The sequence below is a fragment of the Taudactylus pleione genome, unplaced genomic scaffold (genome assembly GCF_031769625.1).
Source record: "Taudactylus pleione unplaced genomic scaffold, aTauple2 ptg000129l, whole genome shotgun sequence".
Classification (NCBI taxonomy): Eukaryota; Metazoa; Chordata; class Amphibia; order Anura; family Myobatrachidae; genus Taudactylus; species Taudactylus pleione.
The window spans coordinates 9,916,838-9,943,459 of NW_028284531.1; the positions used below are offsets into that span (position 1 = coordinate 9,916,838).

At 46.3% G+C, this 26,622-nt stretch overlaps 1 protein-coding gene across 1 annotated transcript in view; it reads right to left on the reverse strand.

Moving 5' to 3' along the window:
* Nucleotides 1-26,622, reverse strand: part of HOMER2 (homer scaffold protein 2) — a 173,902-nt gene that overhangs the window by 29,283 nt on the left and 117,997 nt on the right. The window contains exon 4 of the mRNA XM_088472990.1: nt 23,408-23,500. Within this exon, the coding sequence (XP_088329116.1) occupies nt 23,408-23,500 (93 nt within the window). The remainder of the gene's footprint in view (nt 1-23,407; nt 23,501-26,622) is intronic.

Here is a 26,622-nt window from a genome sequence, read left to right on the forward strand (position 1 = left end):
TCCGTTATTGACATCATGCTTGTGCTCTGAACTGCTGTGATGCTGGTCAAAAAGGCTTCCCCATGCTATTGGTGGCAAAGCCTAGAGAATCTGAACTGAAGTAGTGATTTAGGCGTGACAGTCCAGACTGGCTTTGTTCCGATTGTGACGAAAATTTAGGAGCGATGTTCTGCTCACCATGGCAGGTGTGGGCGGCCCCCAGGTCACTGGAGTTTAAGCAGAGCAGCAGTGAGCAGACAAACCTTCAGCTTTTAAGAGCGGGGAAGACGGTCTAAGCATGCTTTTAACTTAAGGAATATGAAGGGAAGTATGTCAGAACAGCTGGATATACCCCCATGATGGATGACCCATTCTGGTGTGTGTTGGCAAAGAGAATGGTCTATTGAATCCCTAAAGAACACATTGCTGCATTACTAATATTCGGAGAAGTTCATGGTAGCCATCTATCACTTTCTATCAGTAAATGGGCTCTAAATATGACGGGATTTACATGACAGGAACTGGTGTGTCAGTTTCCCTGTCTTTTCACAAAGCCGTAATATTTAGGGAGAGATCTATCAATCCTCCTATTTAGAAGGATTGATACATCTCCCCCTAAGAACGGTACAAGCCATAAGCTATTTTTTTCTGATTGGCAGTTTCAGAAATATCTGGAAAGAAAGCGGTTCTATTATCTGTCAAAATGTGGAGGGAGGTTTATTAAAGAGTGCACAGGTTGTAAATTCCTGGCTAATTAATAGCACACTAGGAATCATACAAATTATGGCTTCCTACCAACCTCTTATAGCAGTGGTTCCCAAACTTTTTTGGATTTATGTTGCCCTAGAGTATCAGGATTTTTATTCAATGAAGTCAATTGTGTTTACCTTTCATTCTTAGGCTCAGTTATGTGGTGGTGGACAGGGTTGTTCTCTGGTTATCCACATATCTTTTGATTAGTGCCACCAACACTGGGTTATTTCGATCACATTGACCATAAATAATTTGATTTGGTTCTGGACCACCAACCCATGGCTCCCTTGCAAATACCCCAAGGCAACCCAGGGGCCACAGAACCCAGTTTGGGAACCACTGCCTTATAGTATACAAACAGCAATTACATAAATCTAAGGAATTTGGTTATGCTGGATTATAGACTCCTCACAGGTACACAACATCATGGACGAAAATAAACAAAGTTGGGTACACACTTGTTGATATATCGTTCATTTGATCAACGAACAATATATTGCAAGTGCATCGGTGGGTGTGTACACCTAATATGTCTGAACGGAATTGTTCACAGACCTATCAGGTCGGCCCTGCGGCTCAGCCGATTCCAATATTTCTTGCAGATATATTGGTATATCTGGTGATGTGTGAGGGCGACCTACCGACCATCCATACCCTGGCCATAGGGACCGCTGACATTGACATCACAACTAGGCAGGCAAATTTAAATGCCCGCCCTGTTGTGATGTCTGGCCAAGCATACTGAATGGCCAATTGGTAAGTATGTATAGCTTGCCAATCAGCCACTGTGATGGTGAGTCGGTCAGCTGACCTAGTCATCGTCAGAGTGTGTAGCCAGGGGCATAAAGGGGGCATATGTATCACAGAAGTTTCTTATTTGTGGCAATAAGATATTACATACCACCCAAATGTATCAAAAATCACATCCAGGCACATTAGCTGATCATTTAATAAAAAAAGTGAATATTTTTTTCCTTCAACTTAAAATGTATTTAAAATTAATAATTTCTAATTATGTTTACTGTGATTAGGTAAAAAATGAGAACTTACACTTGTTATCTCTCTTTCTTCGAAGTCCATAGGGTCCACAGGATTGACCTTGGGTTGGAAACCAAATCCGGGCACCACGCAGTTAAAGCTTTCAGCTCCCAGAATGCACTGGGTCCACTCTCTCCCTATAACCGCGCCCCCAAGCCAGAGGCACTTCCGTTTGTAAGTAGCCAAAGACCGGAGGAGGAAAGAGAGAGAAGACTGGAACACTCAAGAACCATACTCACAGAGAAGGAGACGGGAAACCGGAGACCAGTAACACAGCCCATATGAAGCCAGGCGCGTCAGGGCGGGTGCCCTGTGGACCATATGGACTTCAAAGAAAGAGAGATAACAAGGGTAAGTTCTCACCATCTCTCTCATTTTCTTCTTCAGGGTCCATAAGGGGTCCACAGGGTTGACCTTGGGGATGTCCCAAAGCAGTCCTTGTAAGGGTGTGGACGCTCCTGAGATGAGAGGAGAATCCATCGCCCAAAGGAAGCATCCTGAGAGGCAAAGGAATCCAATGCCTAGAATCTTAGAATGGTGTGGACAGAAGACCACGTGGCTACCTTGCACGGCAGAACAGCCGAGGCACCACAGCGAGCCACCCACGAGGGGCAAAACAGTCTGATTAGAATAAGCATCAACAGAAACAGAAAGGCCTTCCTATGTGCAGGCCCCTGAGATAGACATATACGAAGCCATCTAGCCAATGTCTGTTTATCGGCCGGCCATCCTTTCCTGTGAAATCCATAGACCACAAATTAGGAGTCTGATTTCCTGAAGGAACTTGAACAGACCACACAAATCTGGAGAGGCTGGACCACAGTCAATAAGGCCAACACAGCTGAAAGGACTGGAGACTGAAGTGTCAGTACAATAAGTTCCTGAAGAATATGGAACTTAAAAACCAGTTTAGGAAGAAACACAGGGCAAGTGCGACTCACAACCCTGTCTTGGTGAAATATCCAGAAGAGGGAGCCACATGATAACGCCCCCAATTCCGACACTCTCCCGGCAGATGCAAATGCCATAAGAGAGTCTAAGCCATAAACCACGTAAGGGCTATCAAAACTAGTGGTTCAAATGGAGGCCCTAGAAGGGCCCGAAGACCACTGTCAAATCCCAAGGAGCCCCTAGGGGGATAAAGGGAGGTAGAATTCAGAAAACACCATGAATGAGGGTCTGGATACCCGAGAGTGGAGCAATTCCACATCCAAACCATACCGACAGTGCAGAGATCTGCACTTTCAGGAAGGCCAGGTGGAGGGCTAGACCCAAACCAGCTGGAAGGAATGCCAGAACTTCTGGAAATCCTAAACACCTGAGTATCATAGCTACAGGTACAATACCATAAGAATTATGCATGCCACATTCTGTGGTAGATCCCAGCAAAGGCTGGCCTATGCGCTCTAAACATCCCGATGATGACAGAGCCAGTGAAGCCTTAGGACTACAGTAGAGACGCAGTCAAAGACAAAACGACCCAGGTCCAGGAAAAGACAAGGACCCCGAGACAACAGGTCTGGATATTGAGGCAGCAGGAACGGAGTGTCGATGGAGAGACTCCGAAAATCTAAGAACCAGTGACATCTGGATCAATCTGGAGCCACCAGCAGGACAGTAACTCCGTCTTGATTGAACTTCCGAAGAACTCAAGGAAGAAGGGAGACCCGAGAAAAACAGGTATACAAATTGGAAGGACTACTTCACTGACAACGCGTCACCGAAGGTTGCTTCAGTACCTCCAGTTCTGGACCCTAACACCAGCAGTGTGTGATAGAGTCAGGAGGCCATGAGGACCACCTCCGGGAGGCTGCCTCTGCTCACTAGGAGTAGAAACCTCTCTTGGAGAAAGACCAGTCCCAGGGATGCATGTCGTGACGGCTGAGGAAACCCGGAATGAACACTGCAGAGATGGCCGGGAGGAGACCCTTGGTCTATGTCAGAATGTGTGACATTCCTGTCATTGCTGCCCAACTTCAAGTGTCTCCTAGACGTAAGTCACTGTTGAGACATTGTCGAACTGAACCTCTACAGGTTTACCGAGGAGTATGTGCTAGGCCAGAGCGAGGGCCCAAGACAGCTTGAAGTTTCAATAATTCGAGTGGAATCGACAGACGTCCAACTGCCCTGAAAGGTGTGCAGACCTGTCACTGCGCCCCAGAAACTGGCATCCGTTGTAAGGATTACCCAGTTCGGGATCCAAAAGAGGCAACCCTTGGTGAGATGAGATGGCCATAGCCACCCAGAAAGAGACAGACGCACCTCCGGAGAGAGCATCATCGTCTGAACAGTGATCTGACGTAGAAACCCGTTCCATCTGGAGGATCAGTTTTTGCAAAGGCCTGGAATGGAACTGAGCATATTCCACCCTTCCGAAGGAAGACACCCTGGATTCCAGAACCCGCATTATTGAGTATAATGACACTTGGCGACTGTGGAGACATCCTCAGAAGGATTCTCTGATTCTGAGAATCCAGCAGGGCTCCCAGATGAATCATATCCTGTGAGGTATTCAGGAAGGACTTTTTCCCAGTTGATTAACCATCCGTGCTTGTGAATGAAAGCAATGGTTAACTGGAAATGGCTTTAAAAGTACCCTGGTGAGCCTGCAAAGAACAGGAGGCCGTCCAGATACAGGAGCAGTCGGATACCCTGAACAGGTGGGCCGTCATAAAAGCCATAAATCTGGTAAACCCCGGCGGGGCTGTGGACAGTCCAAAGGGCAGAGCCCGAAAAATTATAAGTGTTGCTGTGGCACAGCAAACCTGAGCTAATGCTGATGAGAGGGCGCTATAGGTACCTGTAGGTACGCGTCCTGAATATCCAGCGATACCATAAAGTCCTCAGGTTCCATGATGGAGCGTAGGGGTTCCCTTAACCTGGGAACCTTGCAGGAATTGGTTCAGGAATTTCAGATACAGGATAGGTCAATGAGGACCATTCGGCCTCTGCACCAGAAAGAAAGTAGAATAACCAATCCCTCGCTGAGATAGTGGGGCTGGCATAATTACCCCTGCTTACCGCAAGGACTGTATAGCTTTCTGGATTTGTAAGGCCTTGTTCGTGTCTGAAGAAGGGCCTGTGTAGCAAAACATGTAGGGAGGCAGTCTGAACAATGAGAGGGCGTACCCATAAGAGACTTCAACTCTTACCCAAGCATCCGTGGTGACTTGACACCAGCACTGGGCATACTGAAAAAGTCGGTATCTCACTCTGGGAATCCCCAGATGAAGGCCTGTCCCATCAGGCTGAATGTGTCTCACCAGGTTTAGGAGCAGGGCGCCTGGATGTCTAGGCGTGCTCGGCCCTTGTGGAGGCAGACAGTCTAGGAAAAGACTGGCCTTTAGGCTGTCCCTGAGGACAAAAAGAATTAACAGATTTAGTCTGAGGCCTTGAAGTGGGAGTAGCTGAACACGGAAATTTCCCCGTTAGTGATACTGCCAACGTGGCTACAATCTTGTCAAGGTCAGTACCAAACAAGATCTCTCCAATATATGGTATCCTATCTTGGAGTCCACCTCTGCCTTACATGAGTGCAGCCATACGGTATGGCGGCAGATACAGGACCTCATTCAGAGTCGGTCGAAGCGGCCGCACGGTCGTACGGGAAAAGGGGCCGGATATGCAAATGATTCCCTCGCAAGTTGCGTCCTTAAGTTCGGATCGGTAGCTGGCCGACCAAGGGGAGGAAGCGGCCGGAATTCAAACAAATACGCCCCCTTCTTGTATGCACTGCACATACGGGCATATAAGGATTAATCGAGACCATCGGGAACCATCGGAACTGGTCGTAGAGCTTAAGGTTGACCATACCCTCTCTTAAGCTTTACAATCATGTCAGTGTAAAAACCTCCCATGTCACATGTGCCATGACGCTACTTTGTTAATTATGCACTCCCATAAACCGTATGCACTCCCATAAAACGCCATTCGCATAATTATGCAAGCCTGCGTTCGGATCTCCACTCCCCCGTTTTAAAGCACCTTCCCCTGTTACCACCCACAAACGCCTCAATCTGTCACTCAAACTACCGACCTGGCTGTGTTCAAGGAGAGAGAAATTTCTGATCGTAGCGGCTAGTTTGCGCACGCGCATTGCAAACTTTACGCATGCGCAGTATAGCGAACATCGGTGGCGTACGACCGTGCGGTTGCTTCGACCGACTCTGAATGAGTCCACAGTCTCAGCCGAAACCTGAAGGTTAGGCGACTGGCATCCAATGTAGTTACTCCAACATATGAAACTGCATTTTTTATGTGAGCAACAAAAGACATCTGATCCCCAGAAGGTTTTGAGGCAAAAAGCTCTACAAATGCATCAATAGCATTAGTCAACCCTGTGACAGCCATGGTTGGACGGGCAACAGTCCCTGAAAGCGAGTATATTGATTTCTGGCAAAGTTACCACCTACGGATCCATAAAATCCGTCCGGGCAGGAAGGGGTGGCGTAGTAGTGCTTTTAATCAGACGAGTAACATGAGAATCCACCCCAGGAGGTGATTCCTATTACTTGTAATGACCCTCAGGGAATAGAACACATTAGGCCAAACGCTTTTGCGATACCTCTTATCTGGCGATAGCCAGACTCCCGCCATGTGATCCACCCGCTGGTCATAGAAGGGGAACACAGCCGAAGACACTTTGGCCCTCATTCAGAGCCGCTCGCTAGTGGCAGTACGCTCGTTCCGAGCGATGTTCGCACATCCGCGCATGCGTACGGTTTTTAGTACGCATGCGCGAACCAGTCAGTGCGGCCGAAAATCGTTTGTACGCTATATAGCGAGTGCCTGCTATTTTGAGTGACAGAATGATGCGTATGTGGGTGTTAACAGGGGAAGGTGCTTGAAAACGGGGGAGTGGAATTCGAACGCAGGCGTGCTTAAAGGTCAAAACGGGCGTTTTAAGGGAGTGCATAATTAATACAGCAGCGTCATTGACCACGTCACTTGTTTTTGTTTAATTCAGAACTGCTCGCAAAATAGCGGTTGAAAAAAACAACCACAAGAATAGCGAGCAGTTCATAAGCTGTACGATGTACTCGATTAATCTAATAAATAGCAGACATGACGTATGGTGCGAACGGCCAAGGGGCGTTTTTATCAAATAAACGAGCGTATGTTTTGCTCGCTCGTTCAAACTTAGAGGTGTGAACAGACTGCAATGTGCGAACGGATCATTTGAATAGCCACCCCTTGTTTTTGAACGAACGACTGCAAATAGCGAACGGCTCTGAATGAGGGCCTTTGATGCTTAAACTGAGGGTGATTTGATTTAGGTGCAGGTTTGACATCCTCTATAACTAGGATGGACTTGATCGCCAGCACCAAAGCAGGGATAATACTTGATTTAGGCTCCCCCTTGTGTGAGAGGGAAAGAAGTCCGATACATCATCCAGTTCACTCTTGGCTGACTATCTGTGTTAGACAGCAGTGCAGACTGGGAAGTAACCACAGGGCGTTTATTACGCCATTTTGTGTTTTGTAGACACTACATCCACCCAGGGTGGCTGTTGTGATAATCCCTGCAGGGGAAATGACAGACTGTTGTTGTACCTGAGGGAATTGCATGTACTGTGAAAAACCCCGGTAGGGAGCGATAGTCTGTGTCAAAGGGGTAAACCACAAGAACTGCGAGATACCCTGAGAGGGTAGCATGTTGAATTAACCCCAAGTGGGTTACAACTATGGGGGCCGCCTGGCGATCCGCAAAGGAGGCCAGGGTCTTGAGAAAACAAACCGGCCAAGGGGGTCCGGTAAGGGGGCCCAGCACCTGATGGCGCCGTGTACATAACCCTTTCTGAGTTAAATCCTCCGTTCACACCTGCAGTCCATGACTTGCAGGATAGCAAACATGGGTGCAGTATCGTGCTCTATTTGCTGGCCAGGCATATCTGACTAAAAATCATTGTGGAAATATTAAGCAGTGCTATACTGGTCCTGACTGACGCCAAGATTAGCTGCAGGGACCCATTATCAGTGTATGCAACACACAGTTCCACCAAAAATATGTCAACGGGCAGCACGCAACAGTATGTGACAAACCTCAGAAATATTAACAAGTATATATGCGCGGTCTCAGAACCACCCTAAGTATACCTGTATTAGGGCAGATTGTAAAGAAAAGGGATAGATATACACTGACAGGTTACAGAATAAAGCACAGACAGTCAGCGCTAGCATAAATCACATACAATGCAGAAATATTTATATATATATATATTTTTTATTTTTTTAAAATTAATATTAGAGATGAGCGGTTCGGATTCTGTGGAATCCGAACCGCTCCGAACATAGGGGATCAGAGTCCACCCGAACCCTGTTCTGGTGTTCCCCACCTGACTCGGATCCCCGTTCGGGGCTGAACGGCGGCTGCCTGATGTTGGATTCTCGCTAGAGAATCCGACATCAGGGTTCCTCGAGTGTAGAGCAGACCGCTGTGATAGCGGTCTGCCCTACACAGATCAAACACACAGTCGCCAGCGGCAGCTGTGTGTTTGTTACAGCAGCCAATGAGAATCACACACACTCTCATTGGTTGCTGCATGGAGGGAGCCTGCTGAAGCTCACTCAGGAGCTCCGTCTTCCGGCTCCCTCCTCGTCGCGTGGCAGCAGAGCGGACGGCGGCTGGAGCGGGGATACAGGTAAGTTTTTTTGTTTGTTTGTGTATGGGGCCCTGCTACTGGGGGGGCATACTGCTGGGGGCCTGCTTATGAGGGCATACTACTGGGGGCCTAATGGGGGGAATACTACTGGGGAGCATACTACTGGGGGGGGGGGCATACTACTGGGGGCCTGCTAATGGGGGGCATACTACTACTAAGGTGACTGCATAGGGGCACCACTACAGGGGGCATTGTGTAAGGGACACCACTGCTGGGGGCATTGTGTAAGGGACACTATTGCTGTGGGCATTGTATAAGTGGCATTACTACTGTGGGCTTTGTGTAAAAGGGTCACTACTGTGGGCATTGTGTAATAGGGTCTTTACTGTGGGCATTGTGTAAAAGGGTCACTACTGTGGGCATTGTGTAAAAGGGTCACTACTGAGGGCATTGTGTAAAAGGGGCACTACCGTGGGCATTGTGTGAAAGGGTCACTACTGTGGGCATTGTGTAAAAGGGGCACTACTGTGTGTCGTAACATAAATAAGAGACACTACTTTATGGTGTAATGTGAATCAGGGACACTATGTGCGGTGTAATGTGAATAAGATTGTGCACTGTGACTCCTTGGGCCGTAGCCCACTTTGTAAACAAGTACTGTGATTCTGCGGGCCGTACCCCACTGGGTGGGTGCACTACTTTTCATTTCTGCCACTGCTCTGTGGCAATGTGTCATAGATGTGCTTTATACTGTGGTGTCTGTGTCGTTGTGCCGCTGCTTTGTCGCTTAGTAACCAGTCAGCTCACTGCAACCTTTGGCCAATAATGTTGAAAACAATATTATAAGCTGTGAGGTGTTCTAAATTGACTGGAAATTAATGTTATTGAGGTTAATAATACTCTAGGAAGAAAAAAAAAGACCAATTTATGTGATTTTAGCTTTTTTTGTCAATTTTTGTAAAAAAATCCAAAGCCAGTGACCGCAGTTTGGCAAATCCAAACGACGAATTAGAACTAAATCCGGCAAAAATGGTCCAGCGCACATCCCTAATAATATATATATTAGGGGTGTGCACCGGCCACTTTTCGTGTTTTGTGTTTTGGTTTTGGATCTGGATCTTTCTTCGTGTTTTGGATCTGGATTGGTTTTGCCAAAACCACCCTTCGTGTTTTGGGTTCTGGGTTTTGTGTTTTGGATCTGAATTTTTTTGAAAAAAAGCATAAAAACAGCTAAAATCACAGAATTTGTAGGTTTTTCTGCTCCTATGCTATTATTAACCTCAATATCCTTAATTTCCACTAATTTCCAGTCTATTCTGAACACCTCACACCTCACAATAGTGTTTTTATGTCCAAAAGGTTGCACTGAGGTAGCTGGATGACTATGCTAAGCGACACGAGTGGGCGGCACAAACACGTGACCCATCTAGGCGTGAAACTGCAGTGGCAGACAGGATGGCAGTTTGAAAAACTAGGCCCCAAACTGTACATAATGCAAAGAAAAAAAAGAGGTGCAAGATGGAATTGTCCTTGGGCCCTCCCACCCACCCTTATGTTGTATAAACAGGACATGCACACTTTAACAACCCAATCATTTCAGCGCCAGGGTCTGCCACACAACTGTGGCTGAAATGATTGGTTCGTTTGGGCCCCCACAAAACAAGCTGGCAATTAATCTGTCCCTGCACAAACTGGCTCTACGGAGGCAAGATGTCATCCTCATCCTCCTCATCCACCGATTCCTCACCCTCTTCAGTGTGTACATCCTCATCCTCACAGAGTATTAATTCGTCCCTGCTGGAACCACAGGTCCCTCTGTACGTTCTGGAGGCTGGTCTCCCTGGAAGAGTTGATAATTCATTTTATGAACATCATCTTCTCCACATTTTGTGGAAGCAACCTCCTACGCCTTTCGCTGACAAGGTTCCCGGCTGCACTAAACACTCTTTCGGAGTACACACTGGAGGGGGGGCAACTCAGGTAAAATAGAGCCAGTTTGTACAGGGACCTCCAAATTGCTTCTTTTTCCTGCCAGTACAGGTACGGACTGTCTGACATGCCTACTTGGATGCTGTCACCGATGTAATCCTTTAACAGACAGACGCACGCTTGTCGCTGCTGCTTTGAGGATGCAAGTGCGGCTACATCGCACACAAGTCACAAACACATTAAAAAAATAGTTTTTTATTTTTTGGAGCACTTTGAGAGTTACACCACCCTTTAACAGACAGACGCACGCTTGTCGCTGCTGCTTTAAGGATGCAGGTGCGGCTACAGCCCACACATTTCACAAAGACAGAAAAAAAAGAACAATATTTGAATTGTTTGTGTAGCACACTTTGAGGGTGTCACCACCCTTTAACAGACAGACGCACGCTTGTCGCTGCTGCTTTAAGGATGCAGGTGCGGCTACAGCCCACACAATTCACAAAGACAGAAAAAATAAGAATATTTTTATTGTTTGTGTAGCACACTTTGAGGGTGTCACCACCCTTTAACAGACAGACGCACGCTTGTCGCTGCTGCTTTGAGGATGCAAGTGCGGCTACATCGCACACAAGTCACAAACACATAAAAAAAATAGTTTTTTATTTTTTGGAGCACTTTGAGAGTTACACCACCCTTTAACAGACAGACGCACGCTTGTCGCTGCTGCTTTAAGGATGCAGGTGCGGCTACATCCCACACATTTCACAAAGACCGAAAAAAAAAGAACAATATTTTAATTGTTTGTGTAGCACACTTTGAGGGTGTCACCACCCTTTAACAGACAGACGCACGCTTGTCGCTGCTGCTTTGAGGATGCAGGTGGAATCTAGACGGGATTTGGAACCGAGGACACACTACCTCCATCAATTGTCTAAATCCCACTGCACTAATGGCGGATACCGGACGCACGTCTAACACCAACATAGCAGTCAAGGCCTCAGTTATACGTTTTGCTTCAGGATGACTGCTGTCGTACTTCATCCTCATCGCTAGGGACTGTTGGAGGGTCAATTGTTTAGTAAAAGTAGTGATGTTCCTACTTCCTCTCTGGGATGATGAACAACTCCCAGCAGCAGCAACAGCACTAGGAGGAAGTGGTTCTTGATCTTTCCCTATTTTATTTTTATCGGAGAAAGTTTGGTCCTCCATTTATGTTATATTGATATATACGTGCGGCTAAAGCGCACACAAACACAGAAAATATTTTTTTATTTTTGCTGGAGAGTAGTGCACTTTGTGGGTTACACCACCCTTTAAGAAATGAGCCAGCCGACTCTTTACTTATGGGACACAGGCGCACGCTTGGCGCTGCTCCTTTGTTGATGCACGTGCAGCCACAGTGCACACAAGTCACAAACACAGAAAATATATATTTTTTTGTTTTGGAGTGTACTTTGGGGGTTACAGCACCCTTTAACGGTCAAGCCAGCCGGCCCTTTACTTATGACACAGGCGCACGCTTGGCACTACTTTGTTGATGCACGTGCGGCTACTGCGCACACAATTCACAAACACAGAAAATAATTTTTTTTTTGGGTTGGACTGGAGTGTACTTTCGGGGGTTACAGCACCCTTAACGGTCAAGCCAGCCGGCCCTTTACTTATGACACAGGCGCACGCTTGGCACTACTTTGTTGATGCACGTGCGGCTACTGCGCACACAATTCACAAACACAGAAAATATATTATTTTTTTAGCACTTGGGGGGAGCACCCCTGATGGACAGAGCACCCCCTGGACAACACTACAGCACCCTTTTAGGACTGGGACACTGCACAGGACTTTGGAGTGGACACAGCCCCTATGGAGAACTGACTGCACAACACAGTCCAGCCAGCCCCTATGGACTTTGAAGTAGTGGACACAGCCCCTATTAACAACAGCAGCACAGCACAACACAGCCAGCCCCTATGGACTTTGAAGTAGTGGACACAGCCCCTATTAACAACAGCAGCACAGCACAACACAGCCAGCCCCTATGGACTTTGAAGTAGTGGACAACAGCAGCACTACACTACACTACACAGCCCTAACTTCCACCCTCCCTCTTCACTGTCCACAGCCGAGTGAGAAAATGGCGCCGACGCGGGTACCTTATATAGGATCCAAAACCCGCGAGACTCGGAAGGCGGGATGATGACGTTTTGCCTCGATTTCAGATCCGAGTCAGGCGGGAAAAGTCGAGCCTGACTCGGATCGGACTCGGATCGGGGGGGTTCGGATTTCAGAACCCGCTCACCCCTAATATATATATATATATATATATATATATATATATATATATATATATATGTATATATATATATAGACATAAACATGACATATAGGGAGTGTACTTTCGGGGGTTACAGCACCCTTAACGGTCAAGCCAGCCGGCCCTTTACTTATGACACAGGCGCACGCTTGGCACTACTTTGTTGATGCACGTGCGGCTACTGCGCACACAATTCACAAACACAGAAAATATATTATTTTTTTAGCACTTGGGGGGAGCACCCCTGATGGACAGAGCACCCCCTGGACAACACTACAGCACCCTTTTAGGACTGGGACACTGCACAGGACTTTGGAGTGGACACAGCCCCTATGGAGAACTGACTGCACAACACAGTCCAGCCAGCCCCTATGGACTTTGAAGTAGTGGACACAGCCCCTATTAACAACAGCAGCACAGCACAACACAGCCAGCCCCTATGGACTTTGAAGTAGTGGACACAGCCCCTATTAACAACAGCAGCACAGCACAACACAGCCAGCCCCTATGGACTTTGAAGTAGTGGACAACAGCAGCACTACACTACACTACACAGCCCTAACTTCCACCCTCCCTCTTCACTGTCCACAGCCGAGTGAGAAAATGGCGCCGACGCGGGTACCTTATATAGGATCCAAAACCCACGAGACTCGGAAGGCGGGATGATGACGTTTTGCCTCGATTTCAGATCCGAGTCAGGCGGGAAAAGTCGAGCCTGACTCGGATCGGACTCGGATCGGGGGGGTTCGGATTTCAGAACCCGCTCACCCCTAATATATATATATATATATATATATATATGTATATATATATATAGACATAAACATGACATAGTATACTGCAAATGGCACTACAATTAACTGCCCAGATTCAGTGTCTGGGGAGGCTATAGCACTGTGTACACTCACCCAAATGGTGAGGTACACAGGGGGACTGGACCAGCTTGCATCTCAGAAAATCTGCTGCACCAGAGGGAACATGGCCACTGGAGACCTCAGAGGAAGCGTGGCCCATGGAGGAAGCAGCTCAGGGACGCCAGACTGTAGCACTGAAAGGCGCACTGAGCTGAGGGGAGGAGCCGCTGTAACAGGGAAGGCTGCCTCCCCTGGCCGGCTATTAACCCCCGGGACTCCGGCTCCCGAACTTGAAGTCCCTGGTGGTCTAGTGGACATGCGGGGTATGGGGGGGAGGGGGCCCAGAGACTGGTGGCATCGGACTGCATAAATGTGCGGATCCGCGACCTTACCTGCTCCCCGTCGATCCGGCAGCAGTCCTGGGCGCCTGCAGAGTCCCGCTAGAACAGACTCTGGGGTCCCGCCGAGATCCCCAGATCTGTACTGGCATCTCGGCGCCGGCATGGTGGAGGAGCGGCAGTTTGGACGTCATATGGACAGTCTGACGCTGCCGCTCTGAAGAGTCCAAAAGTAAATAAAAAAACTGAACTCAAAAAAATTTAATTTAGCTTAGGGACTGCTAATCAGCCCCCCCTGCGATAACGGTGACCCGACTCTGGCCGGGCACCAACTTAAACTGAGGTGCCTCTGGCTTGGGGGCGGGGTTATAGGGAGAGTGAACCCAGTGCATCCTGGGAGCTGAAAGCTTAACTGCGTGGTGCCCGGATTTGGTTCCCAACCTATACCCCAAGGTCAACCCTGTGGACCCCTATGGACCCTGAAGAAGAAAATATGGTCGCCACTGTATCTTATTAGTGCTCCATCTTCTACTTGAACCACTGTTTTCAATTCTTCTTATGATTGAATCTTGTAGTACTAAATCAAGTAGCATCTTTATTATATATAAATTCATAAAGCTAATGTAAATTAGACTGCATTAGAAAAAAATAATAATTTACTACAAGAATAAAGATTTTTTTTTTTTAATGCTTCAGGTTCTAGTAACAATATTCAATGATGAGGTTAATGGAAAGGGAGTTCCCTCTCAAAGGGACTCCGGCTTCAGAATGCAGATGCTGGCATCCCGACTGCCGGGATCCCGAAGGTAAGTACTGGAGTTAGGGGGGAGTCTTATGGGTGGGCACTAAGGAGAGGGGTTAGGTTTAAGCTGCAGGTAGGGGGGGGATGAGGGGGAAGGTTAGGTTTAGGCTGCGGCGAGGGAGGGTTAGGGATAGGGTTATGGGTTAGCTTAGGCTTACTTACCTGGAGGCGTCGGGATTGTAACCTGGCCGGGATGCTGGCATTGGGATCGTGACCGCCGGGATCCAGGACGCCAGCATCCTGTACCAATCCCTCTCAATGCTTGATAAATAGGCTGTAAAAACAGGGGTTACTGCTAACGGCAATATTATTAAAATATAATGCGAATACAAGCCCTTTTGCTGGAGAGAACATCCATCAGTAAGAGGACATTTCGCCGTTAGATTAGCCTCTGTGTTCTATGCCGAAAACCCTCTTAAGTATGAGCCATTGCTCATGGTCCAGTGCTTTGTACTTGCCTCCCGGCCTAAGATTTTCAAACCAGCCCCTGGCGGAGACATTCAGTTCCATAAAACATGGCATACAATTACTTGTCAGAGAGACAGCATCATTGTTTTATAAATATTAATGTTCAATATTAATGTTGAACATGCATCATTAATTCTGTGCAGCTATTGAATTTTGTGCCATTTCAGCATAATTATCAGTTCACATTTTCAATTTAATAGGACCACATACGTTCTGTTAACGTATTTACGTTTTTTTAACATGTATCTGTTTTATTGGCATTTTTCTTATAGTTTACAGTTGTAAACAGGCAGGCAATTCCGAAGAGCCCTGGAAAATCAGACATGTTACTTTCTTGTCTGGAACCCAGAAATGAATATTTTTCCATTACAGCCCACAGCCAATCACTATAAAAGGACTGAAGGAACTGGTGACAGCACAACGCAGTGTGTGATAATTTGCTATAAACAACATTAGAGGTACATTGTCATAAAATAATATTCCGAACAAAGCACTAACACAAGTAATCCACGAAGTATTATACACGGATACATAGGAGAGTGTGCTGCTAATTTTTTGAAATAAACGCATTTGCTACGGGCTAAGAAACATTTAAGTGGATCAGCATGAGCAGTGCATTCATCCAGTGCTGAACATAAATATGTAGAAATGCATGAAAAGGCTACTAACGCTTTTATAGTCACGGAAAACTATACAGGAAAAATCGCCATGGCACGTAAAAGGGCACCATAGAAACAAATCGCCTTCTCATGTATCAAAACAGATATTGCTAACATCACAAACCATTTAGGAACTGCATTTATTTGACAGGCCGGATATTACATCTGTAAAAGACACAGAAGTCTAGGCATGGGGCAGGGAAACTGAAAGACTGGAATTACACTTTAGAAGATTTGGTAAATCTCACCCAAAAGAAGCGTACACACTAGATGATATGCTCCCTGAGCGATATCGTCTAGTGTGTCCCCGGCAGGGTGTGCTCAATGTCGCTCATGACATTGAGCACTCCCGCTGAACGATATCATTAACGATATCGTTCAGCGCCGGGCTCTCTCCCCCATTCCCCAACATGCAGCAGACTCGAACGATAATGACGAACGACCCGCGGGAATGCACGTAGACTCGATGAACGATAATGACGAACGACACGCGAGAATGCACGTCGTCGTTATCGTTCATCATTTTGATGTTAAAAATGGACGATAAAGTGGACGACTGAACGATAACGAGTGTGTACGCACCAAAAGAGTTCAGCTGAGGAAGTTGTCCTTATCAACCAATCAGATTATAGCTATAATTTTATAGAATACGAGCAAATGAACCCAGTTTCACCCGGGTAGAGCTTACATTACCTTACCTCACCTGTGTACTAACAAATTTCACTCTCACCTGTGTACTAACACATAGCACACCCACACCTCTGTGGTAACAGAATTCTTTCTCTTGCTCGTGTTGTAACTCATTTGACATTCCCCTCCCTCACTTGTGTAGGAATGCAATCCCTCCCTCACACCTGCAGTAACACATAACCCTCGCACACACCTGTAGTAACTTATTCCCCTCCATCACCTCTGAAGTAACACATCACCCTCCCTCAGCCCTGTACAGTAGTAATACATTACCCTCCCATAGGTGAAACTAGACTTTTGATAATGGGTGGTCCCAGAACGAACATGTGTTACCTTGACCATTTGTCACTTAACTAAGCAGTAAAGTATTGTAACTTCATCTCAGAGGTGTATTGTTAACTCCAGATGGAATGGTGGCGGTTCGCTCTGTTGTCCGTGCATGCACGGACAATGGAATGACCCTGTCAGGCAGCAGGGGAGCGCATAGTGGGTACACACTAAACAATAAACCCGATATGTCTTCCCGATCCGTGGGATCGGACGACATATCATCTAGCCTGTACCTGGCATAACAGAACAAATGAAAAATCTGACAAAGTAAACAAGGGATATAAAGGGCAAACACTGCAAATTCAGGTGGTCTTTCAAGAACACAACACACTTCAGATATCCACCTCACCTTCCATTACAGAATAAGCAGTAATAGGGTACCCACATATATAGATATATATTGATGGTGGACAGGAAGGCCCATATGATCTAAAATTTAAAACATAGGGTCATCAGGGCTATAGTTTATTATAGTATGTGGTACGAAGCAGTCAGTCCAATTCCATCACAAATGTATTTTTTATGATAAGATGGGGGAGCAGAGACTGATGTGCTGTGCAGGACAGTCACTGGTGGGGAGAGGAGGATGAGGCCTGATCCGTGCAGTGCATGTAAGGAGGTGGTTGGTTTTAAGGGAGGGGCATGTAACCCGAGAAGTATTCAGACAGAAATTTACCGCAGCTGTAGGTAGTGCTGCACATGCGCTGCTTTTACGGATGTAACAGCGCATGCGCAGCACGGATTACAGCTGCGGTAAGTTAGTGTAGACAGGGATAACTATCTATTTCCCGAAAAGCTGTCATCGCAAAAATGACAGCTTTTCGGAATAGATAGTTATGGGGAGGAGGAATGATGAATTCCTCTGGTAATTAGGTAGAACCCCATGCGAGTTATGATGAATAGGCCCCGGAGTCTTTCCATTTGGGGGACACCTCGAATTATGTCAGATAAGCCCAATTTTATGTGCACATTGGTTTGAGGCACAATTTATTATTGACGGTTTGGCTGTATAATATATGGCAGTGCATACGGCAGGCCAGCTCTGAGCCATCACTTTACAATTTACACTTCGCAGGGATGGCTTCATATCGGAGCCTCTTCAGCAAGAGAAGTTTGAATAACCCCCAAAATCCATTCCTTATTACAGCAGAGAGAGGAGTTGTTGGTGCCCCTCTACCGCTTGCACTCGCCAACTACACCCCAATCTCAGCAGTATTCAGACACACACTCCCCCTAACCAGGCTTGCCTACCCTCCCGATTTGGCCTGGAGCCTCCCAAATATCGGAAGCCACTCCCGACCCCCGGAAAGGCAGACAAGCCTCCCGACATTCCCGAACCCTCCCGACCTCCCCCCAGAATACACTACAAATCCCCGCAGCGGGGAGGCCGGTGATGCGATTCGCGCTGAATCGAGTCATCGTGCCCCACCCCCTGCTTCACAGTGCCAAAAATAACGGCATTGTGAAGAGGGGGCGGGGCCACGATGACAGGCGCACGTGGCTCTGGCTCCGCCCCCACTGTGTCACAGCTGTCTGGACACCCCCCCCCCCCCCCGCTGTTAGCCAACAATCAGCTCCCTCCCGGAAGGAGGGAGCTGATTGTCGGCAAGTATGCCCCTAACCATCACTACCAACACCCCAGCAGCGGCCATGCACACCCACCCCCACATTCACTACCAACACCGCAGGTTATTCAGGTAGTCCCCCACGCCCTCAGAATATGGGACAGATCTCATACATCCTGCCCACTTCCTAGTGAACTGGGCAGGATGGGGAGGTACTGGGACTCGCCGGTCCTTAGCTAGAGGAGGGACTAAAATGAAGCAAATCATGTCATTTACTTCCTCCCTCTCCCCACAGATGCCACAACAGGGGCAAAGCCTAATGACATAAAGAGCCCTCCAAAGTGGTCCCGAAAAGGAGGCGTGGGCTCACCGAATGGGCCTGTGGGTGACTGGGGAGGCAGGGTGTCAGTTTCTCCAGCCATCAAATCTCTCCCCTTTGTGTGTCTCCAGCAATCCAGTCCCCAGACTCTCTCTTTAACAAGCACTCATAATTTACTTATCTTTGCAGTCTTCTCTCCGCGATGCGCTCTCTGCTGTGAATGACACTGAAGTGACCTTAAGCCATCCCAGCGTCACACTGATGGAAGCTGCAGGAGCTGTATGATCGGCGCTGGGCTGTACAAGATTTCTGCTGCTCTGCTGTCTGCCATATACTATGACATGCAATGGCCCAGCAGTGCTGGAAATCCTGTACATCCCATCGGAGAACAGCTACTGTGAGCTGGGAGTTCTGAAATCTGGAGCAGCGGAGCTTAGATGTCCAGCCTGCCCAGTTTCCCCAATGATGTTCCAGATGCCCCTAGGCCAGAGGTTCCCAAACTCGGTCCTCAAAGCACCCTTGAAGTCCAGGTTTTAAGGAAATCCATGCTTGACCACAGGTGACTTAATTAGTACCTCAGTCAATTTAATTTAACCACTTGTGCTCAACCAATGACCTTTTTAAACCTGAACTGTTGGGGTACCTTGAGGAACCTCAGCCCTAGGCTTTTACAGATGTCCCAAGGCATTTGCCTATACTGCCTATGCCTAGGGCCAGCTCTGACTTAACTACATTTCTACCTTTGGGTAATACCAACTCTAAACAATGAGGGGTATATTTACTAAAGATTGATTTTAAATTGATGATGTGTATCTGGGGCATAATCCTTACTAATATTTATAAAAAAAATAATAGCCTGTTAAATAATGTGTGATTTAGCCCCAGAAACACAACATCGATATTGATAGATTTTGATCAATTTTAAATCGATTAAAATCGACCTTTAGTAAATATACCCCTGAGAGTTCCTATATTGGGTCATTAAGCCATGTATGGGATCATTAGCTGACAGTAAGTGCTGGTTTTTGTAGTGCCATTGTGGATGCTTCCTCGGGCACCTCCTATAGGTTAACTATCAATTTAAAAACAAATTAATATTTGACCCAGTGCATATCCTGCTTACTTAATTGCTATAGTAACATTTTAAAACAAGGCTCTGCCATCATCATTTGCTTTACCATTTCTGGAACACCGTAAACAAATGTAGCATGCACCAAATTTTGTCCAATGCAGGCGATTCCCTACCATACATTCTTCTGCCACCAGATGGCACTAAAATGCGAGTGGTGTCAAACCTTCGAGAGAGATAAAGTGGATAAGTTTAACAAGGCAACCCAGAGCCGTAACTAGACTATTTGGTGCCCTGTGACAGAAAGATCATTGGCGGCGCTCCCCCGTATTTTTCAAATAAGGTCAAGAAACGCGCCCGAAAAAGGGCCATGGCCTCATGGGGAAGAGCCAGGGAAGAGATAGGGGAGGCCAGGAGATGCTGGGGATAAAAGAAGAGGAGGCTACAAGTGAGAATGATAATAAACATGGCACATGTCTCACCACCCTAGTTACGGCCCTGAGGCAACCAATCAGCTTCTAGATATCATTTATCTAACACAGTCTATAAGATAAATATTAATAATTACTGTACTCAGCCCAAGTGAAGTGCCATGGAAGTAAAAAAGGCATATCAAGTACTCCTCTGTATAATCAAATAAATCTTTACTTCAAAACTATTTATCTAGCGGTACAAATTTTTATATAAGTATACCAGTCAACAATTCTAGTGATACAGTCTCAAGCGTTAATGACTAACGGCCTGATTCAGACCCGCTCGCGAGCGCCGAGCGCTCGCAAGCGGGTCGATGTTGGGTCAGTGCGCATGCGCACGACGGACCCGGCTCAGTCGTGCGCATGCGCGAGACCCGGATAGCGACGGGCAAGCCGTTGCTATGAGTCTCGCTACAAAGGGGGCGTGCTGTCGATGGTGAGTGACAGCACGCCCCCTTTGGTGGGTGTGCCGGGGGCGTGGCTGGCCAGACGGAGGCGTTCCCATGGGAACACCTACACTCTGGGACCGGTCCCACTGACATCACAAGTGGTGGGAGTGCTTTTGGCTCTGATAGAGCCAAAAGCACTCCAGGGCTTGCGGCACACGAGACCCTACCACAAGGTTCTCGTCGCAAGCCCGATGGTCGCGATGGTCTTGACCATCTTTTTGGCCGCTCGCTATAGCTGTGGGTGGTCACCCACAGCTATGCGAGCAGCCAGGTGGCTGCTCTAAAATCAGGAAGGACGGCCCTGATTCAGAGCGAGTGCTCTGTCAGAGCGTCCGGCTCTGAATCAGGGCCTAAGTCCAATGTAAAAACCAGAAGCAACAGATAGATGAATGTAGTCCAGAATCTCTCAGTTTGTATAAGTGCGGTGATGATGCTGTATTTAACCTTGTACTAACTCTTCACAGTTTGTTAAGAAATAGCAGTGTTTAAACTGATCCACTATTGATGCGGCGTCCTGCTGCTTAAATAGTTAATGCTGTGTTGGATGCCTGGGGTGAAGATCTAACCAGGGATGGAGTACGGCAGTGATGGATGACTTACAGGGATATGTCAGAGACTGCACGCCTGGCCTTCGGGTGCAGATGCCGGTGGAAGACCAGTCTGAAAGGTGCTACACCCACAGTGCTCACCGAAAGAGACCGCTGCCGTCCGTGGAGGGGTTGTTGCAGTGTAAGTTCCAGAGCGGAACTGATTACCGTGCAACCCCTCCTGTCAGACTTCCCTACCTCTTCGCTGCCTTCCCCTCGCTGGCTAGTCAGTCTTCGTGGTGTGCCGTCTGTTTCAGTATACTCCAGTCTTTGTCCTGTTCCTTCTGGAGAGCTCTGGCCATTAATGTCAGTAAAGTAATCCTATTAGGAAGTATTGTTTCAGTAGTGACAATCTCCAATGCGTAGCAGCTAAAGCCTTCTTCAGCCTGAAGAAGGCTTTAGTCGCTACGCATTGGAGATTGTCATGGGATCCCGCTGCCACATATACAAAAATACACAGGCTGGTCAGTGCAGGACCTGTTTGCGGGCCGTACCAGCACAGTGGCCACATGAGGACACCAACCCTTAAGAGACGCAGTGCAGCAGTGGCCGCTGGGGCCTTTGAGAAGTCAATACTGACCGGCCTAGCAGTAACCACACCGCAAGCTGTAACTTCGGGCTTGGAACTGCTGTGCTCTTCCAGATGGCTCAGACGTAGCCGGGCCGTGATCTTTTGGCCGTAGTGATGCAGCGGTGTGACATTATTATAATCGTTTAATTATATGGCGCCACAAGTGTTCCGCAGTGCCTTACAAAGTACATAAATAGATTGATTTTCAGTACAGTACAATACAATACATTACAGGGCATGGATAATATACATTGCTACATTTGCGACCATAACACCCAGATAAGCAACAATCCAAAGCAACCAAGTGATAGGTGCCCTGGTAGAGAGTAAGAAGTAGATGAAGGTAGAGTAAGGAGAAGCACAAGAGGGTAGAGGGCCCTGCTCATAGGAGCTTACATTCTAAGGGGGAGGGACAGACAGACAGGGGTGAAAAAGATGGGGTAGGCAGGGAGAGAGGAGTATGTGACATCATAGGTCATGCAGCAGCCTGACGTTCTGCCGTGCTCTGCAGCAGAACGGCAGGCTGCTGCATAACCTATGATGTCACACCGCTGCATCAGTGCTCTGCAGTGACTTTTAGTCATTGTGGCTGCAGCAACTGCTAGCTGCCGATGCTGCCCACGGCTGAGGGCAGAGAGGGACTTCATTTCTGCAGGTGTGGTATAAGAGATAGACAGAAATTAGATAGACAATGTCTAGGGAGACACCAGATGTTAGACAGTCAATAGGTCGACATGAGAAGAAATGGTCGACATGATTTTTTGTTTGTTTTTAAGCCCTAATCTTCACCCTAACCTCCTCTTGGAGCATAACCTTAACCCTCCCTCCTGGTGCCTAACCCTAAACGTTGGGAGTAGGTGCCTGAGCCTAACCGTCCCTTCTAGTGCCTAACCCTAACATTCCCTCCTGGCGCCTAACCCTAACCCTAACCCTCCAGTAAGTGCTTAACCCTAAACCACCAAAAAAATCATGTGTTGACCATGTTTTTTTCATGTTGGCTGTTTCAACATGTTGACCTTTTGTACCAGTCGACCTTCTTACATGTTGACCTTTAGTGTGTTGACTTTTTGTCCCGGGCGACCTATTGACTGTCTAACATTTAGTGTCTATCTAGACATTGTATATCTAATTAATGTCTATCTACAGTCTGGAACCCATTTCTGCTACCATCAAGTCAGTATTTTGTGGGGGGCCTGGGGCAATTAATGTATATTTTATTTTTTCCCTGTGGGGACAAATGAGTTTGCTGGGTTTTTGATTCTACACACAGATACATATGGGTTTTATAAATACACACAAGCACTGTTTTTGCCCTGGGGTTAAGCAGTAACAACAGCAATTAGTCACGGACTGGTGGTTTTATTGAAAATCTATGGAAATGCTTCAAGTGACTGGCACCCACTTGGTCTCCTGCTTTTCTATAACAAGTTACAGCTTTACATGCGGTCTACAGATTTATATGCAATTTTATTTATAATATATGTGTATTTGATATATATGACAATATTAGCACTTTACTCCCCAAGGTTTATTAAAAATTTTTTTATAAAACACAATACTTGTTCAACAAATCTAATCTCCAGGCTGGAATGATATGAATACAGGCAGAAGAACTTACTTGGGAATGGTTACTGGAAGTTTCCATTTTTTCTTGTGATCGGTCTCTAGCTAATTTTGCAGCTTCTTTAACTTCCTGGAACTTGTCTGCAAACTGCAAAGGAAAAGAAGGATTTACAGTCTACAATGTATCCTGAAACGTTTCCCATTATAATATGATGGCTACTCTCATATGTCGCCATGTAAAGTGATGTATAAAAGGATAATCAAGTTGTCAAAGGGAGATACATATGCCCCAGTTTTTTAGCTTCTGTCTGGTAGACAGAAGCTGATTAACAACTACGATTGCCGTACCACCTGTGAGAGGTTGATACAGAGTGTATCAGCATCTTTAGTCTGTCTCTCACTGCCCTGGGAACATGTCAGAAGCCTGTTGAAAGACACTGTTGCTGCTCAAAAACATACATGCTGTACTGAAGTGCTGGTTGTGTTCTTTGTGGCTTGGACCCTAGGTTTTTCCACTGGATAGAGAGGGAAATCCATTAAGTTAGTTATATCCAGACAGGCTAGGATTTATGTTCATGATTTTGTTGGTTTTGTACTCATAAAAAGAACTAGCTGTGGTTACTTGCATCAAGGCTCTGGATTGGTGTGTTTCTGAATGGCTTGATAAAAATCTCAGTGCCTGTTTTAACCACTTGCTGATAACAGCTCTATATACAATGGCTGCAGAATAACAACAGGTGTGGCCCACCTGACAAAAAGACCATATAAAAATACAAATTCTGTGCTGGAGTACAGAGACCAATCAAAGCATTTATTAATCACATGAATAAAAAATAATAAATGAATAAAGAATAAATTAAAATACTATACTGATAAAACAGATATAGGTTATTAAAAAAAAAAAACAACTTGTATAGGTTCACTTATATGCATCTCAATCAAGGTGCAACATTTGTATCAAAATGTAATATAATAGCCAAAATAAATAAATAGCAGCATATAATTGTAGCAGCTTTGCAAAGCACTCTCTGTGATGTTCAGTCACAGGAAGATATTGTGCTTAATATCGGAGATGTTTATAAATCTCGATAATATGAAGTACGCACTGATAAATTTGAAAGTCTTCATACTTAGGATATATAGACCTCCGATGTAGGCTGTATTAATTGTCTGGAGCACAAGCTCCGAGAGTCCCGGAGTCTCTATCAGCGGATAGGAGCGTCCTCCCCACAGGTCTCAACCACCTGTTTCTGTGCTCGGTAATGTCTTTGTAGTGTATCCGGATGTCTATTGGCAGGTGGGTAAGGGGTGCAGTGTACTGTCGCTGCCGGATCCCGTCATTTCTCCAGAGGCGCTGAATATCTTTAGACGCCTATACTGCTGGGTCCAGGTTATCCAAAGCCACATAGTCCGGAGGGAAAACAACGGAGTGGTTAAAGCTTGGAGCACCAACGCATTTAGGTCACTCCTCTGACCTTTTTCAAGTCTCACTGCGCACGGCCAAAAAGCTGGGGGCCGGGCAGCATCTGAGCGAGTGCTGCAGGTGCTCAGCGCTGCCCGGCATTAAAAAAAAACCCAACTAAACAGCGCATGCAATAACTAGTCCCAAAATCCAATTCCGGGATTCAAATCCCGCCAATTTTAGGCCAAAATTCCAGAATCCCACCGATCCAGAGATTGGCCTCCTTACTGCCAAACATAACTGGCCATTGGTGTGGCTCCCCTATGTAAATAGTGAGGGAAGGGAATGTGTTACTACAGAGGTGAGAGGAAAATGTGTTACACCAGCAGTGAGAGGGGAATGTGTTATTTTAGAGCTGAGGGAGGGGAATATGTTACTATACAGATAAGGGAGGGTAATTGTTACTATACAGGTGAGAGAAAGGAATGTCAAATGTGTTACTACAAGGCAAGGGAGGAGAATGTATTACTACAGGGGTTAGCAGTGAAAAGAATATGTTACTACAGAGGTGAGGAAGGGTAATGTGTTACTCTAGCAGTGAGGGAGTGAAATAAGTTACTACAGGTGTGAGGGAGGAATTGTATTTCTACACAGGTGAGGGAGGGGAATATCGAATGTGTTACAACATGGGCAAGGAAAGGGTGAGGTGAGCAGGGATAATGTGTTACTTCAGAGGTGAGGGAGTGGAATGTGTTAGTACATAGATGAGGGAGGGTAATGTCTTACTATAGCAGTGATGCATTACTGTAGAGGTGAAGGATTAATGTGTTACTGGAGAGGTAATGGAAACCGTAAATATCTAAGGTCTACCCGGGTGAAACTGAGTACATCTGCTAGTGCTCTATTGAATAGTGAAAACTGCATCAAAATCCGTCCAGTGGTTCTCGAGATTAGCCCAAACCAACAGACAGATGCCTACCAGGGACTTTATTTTATACTATGTATAGATACAGTGGATAAGCTCTAGGACCCCTAGTCTAATGTAAATGTGAACTTACCTGCCAGTCAGGAATACATTACTGCACACTTGCACAATGTTTGTAAAAACCCTTAATTTCTAGTTAAGTTCCATGTTAACACATGCTGAAGGGGAGGCATACAGATAATGGGACTTATGTAAAATATCTAAAAACCAAAATATTTTTTAATTTAGTTACAATTGTGCAAATCCTGTAATTGGGTCTGTTTTTGCCAATGAGAATCTTGGAGGTCTGTCAGGAAATTAATAGGGAGACAGCACAGGTGCCACAGAGAAACAGAAATGTTTTGTGGGTGGATTGGCTACTAGCTGATGAACAGAAACAGCTGAATCTGACACATATTGATTGATTCTAATCAGTGATGTAGAAAACGGATAATCAGCAGGTGGCACAGACTGGATAAACATGACATTTTAACCACTGGCAATGTAAAGGCTTCAAGGGTCCCTTCTGTCAAACATAGAATTTTAAAGTTTGTTTTTTCCCCGTGTTCAACTTCAAACAGGAATGGAGATTTGTATCTGGCTGAAGTTTAGGTTTGAAGAGAGAGAGAAAGAAAGAAAACAACTGATAGGTTTTTGCTAAGGTACCATACACGTAAAAAGGATCTTATATAAGGGGAGTAGTATATACAAATCACTTGAAAGGATAAACTAAGGGGTATACTAACAATGTAGTGAGGTGGGTTTGAACTAAAAATGTAAACTGGCACTAATATTAAGTACAGAGCCCAGTAAGTTTTGCACTTAATATGAGTGCCATACAATAGGAATCAGTGCCTCATTAATATTAGTCAGGCAGTGCCTCAGTGATGTCACTGGTACCCAG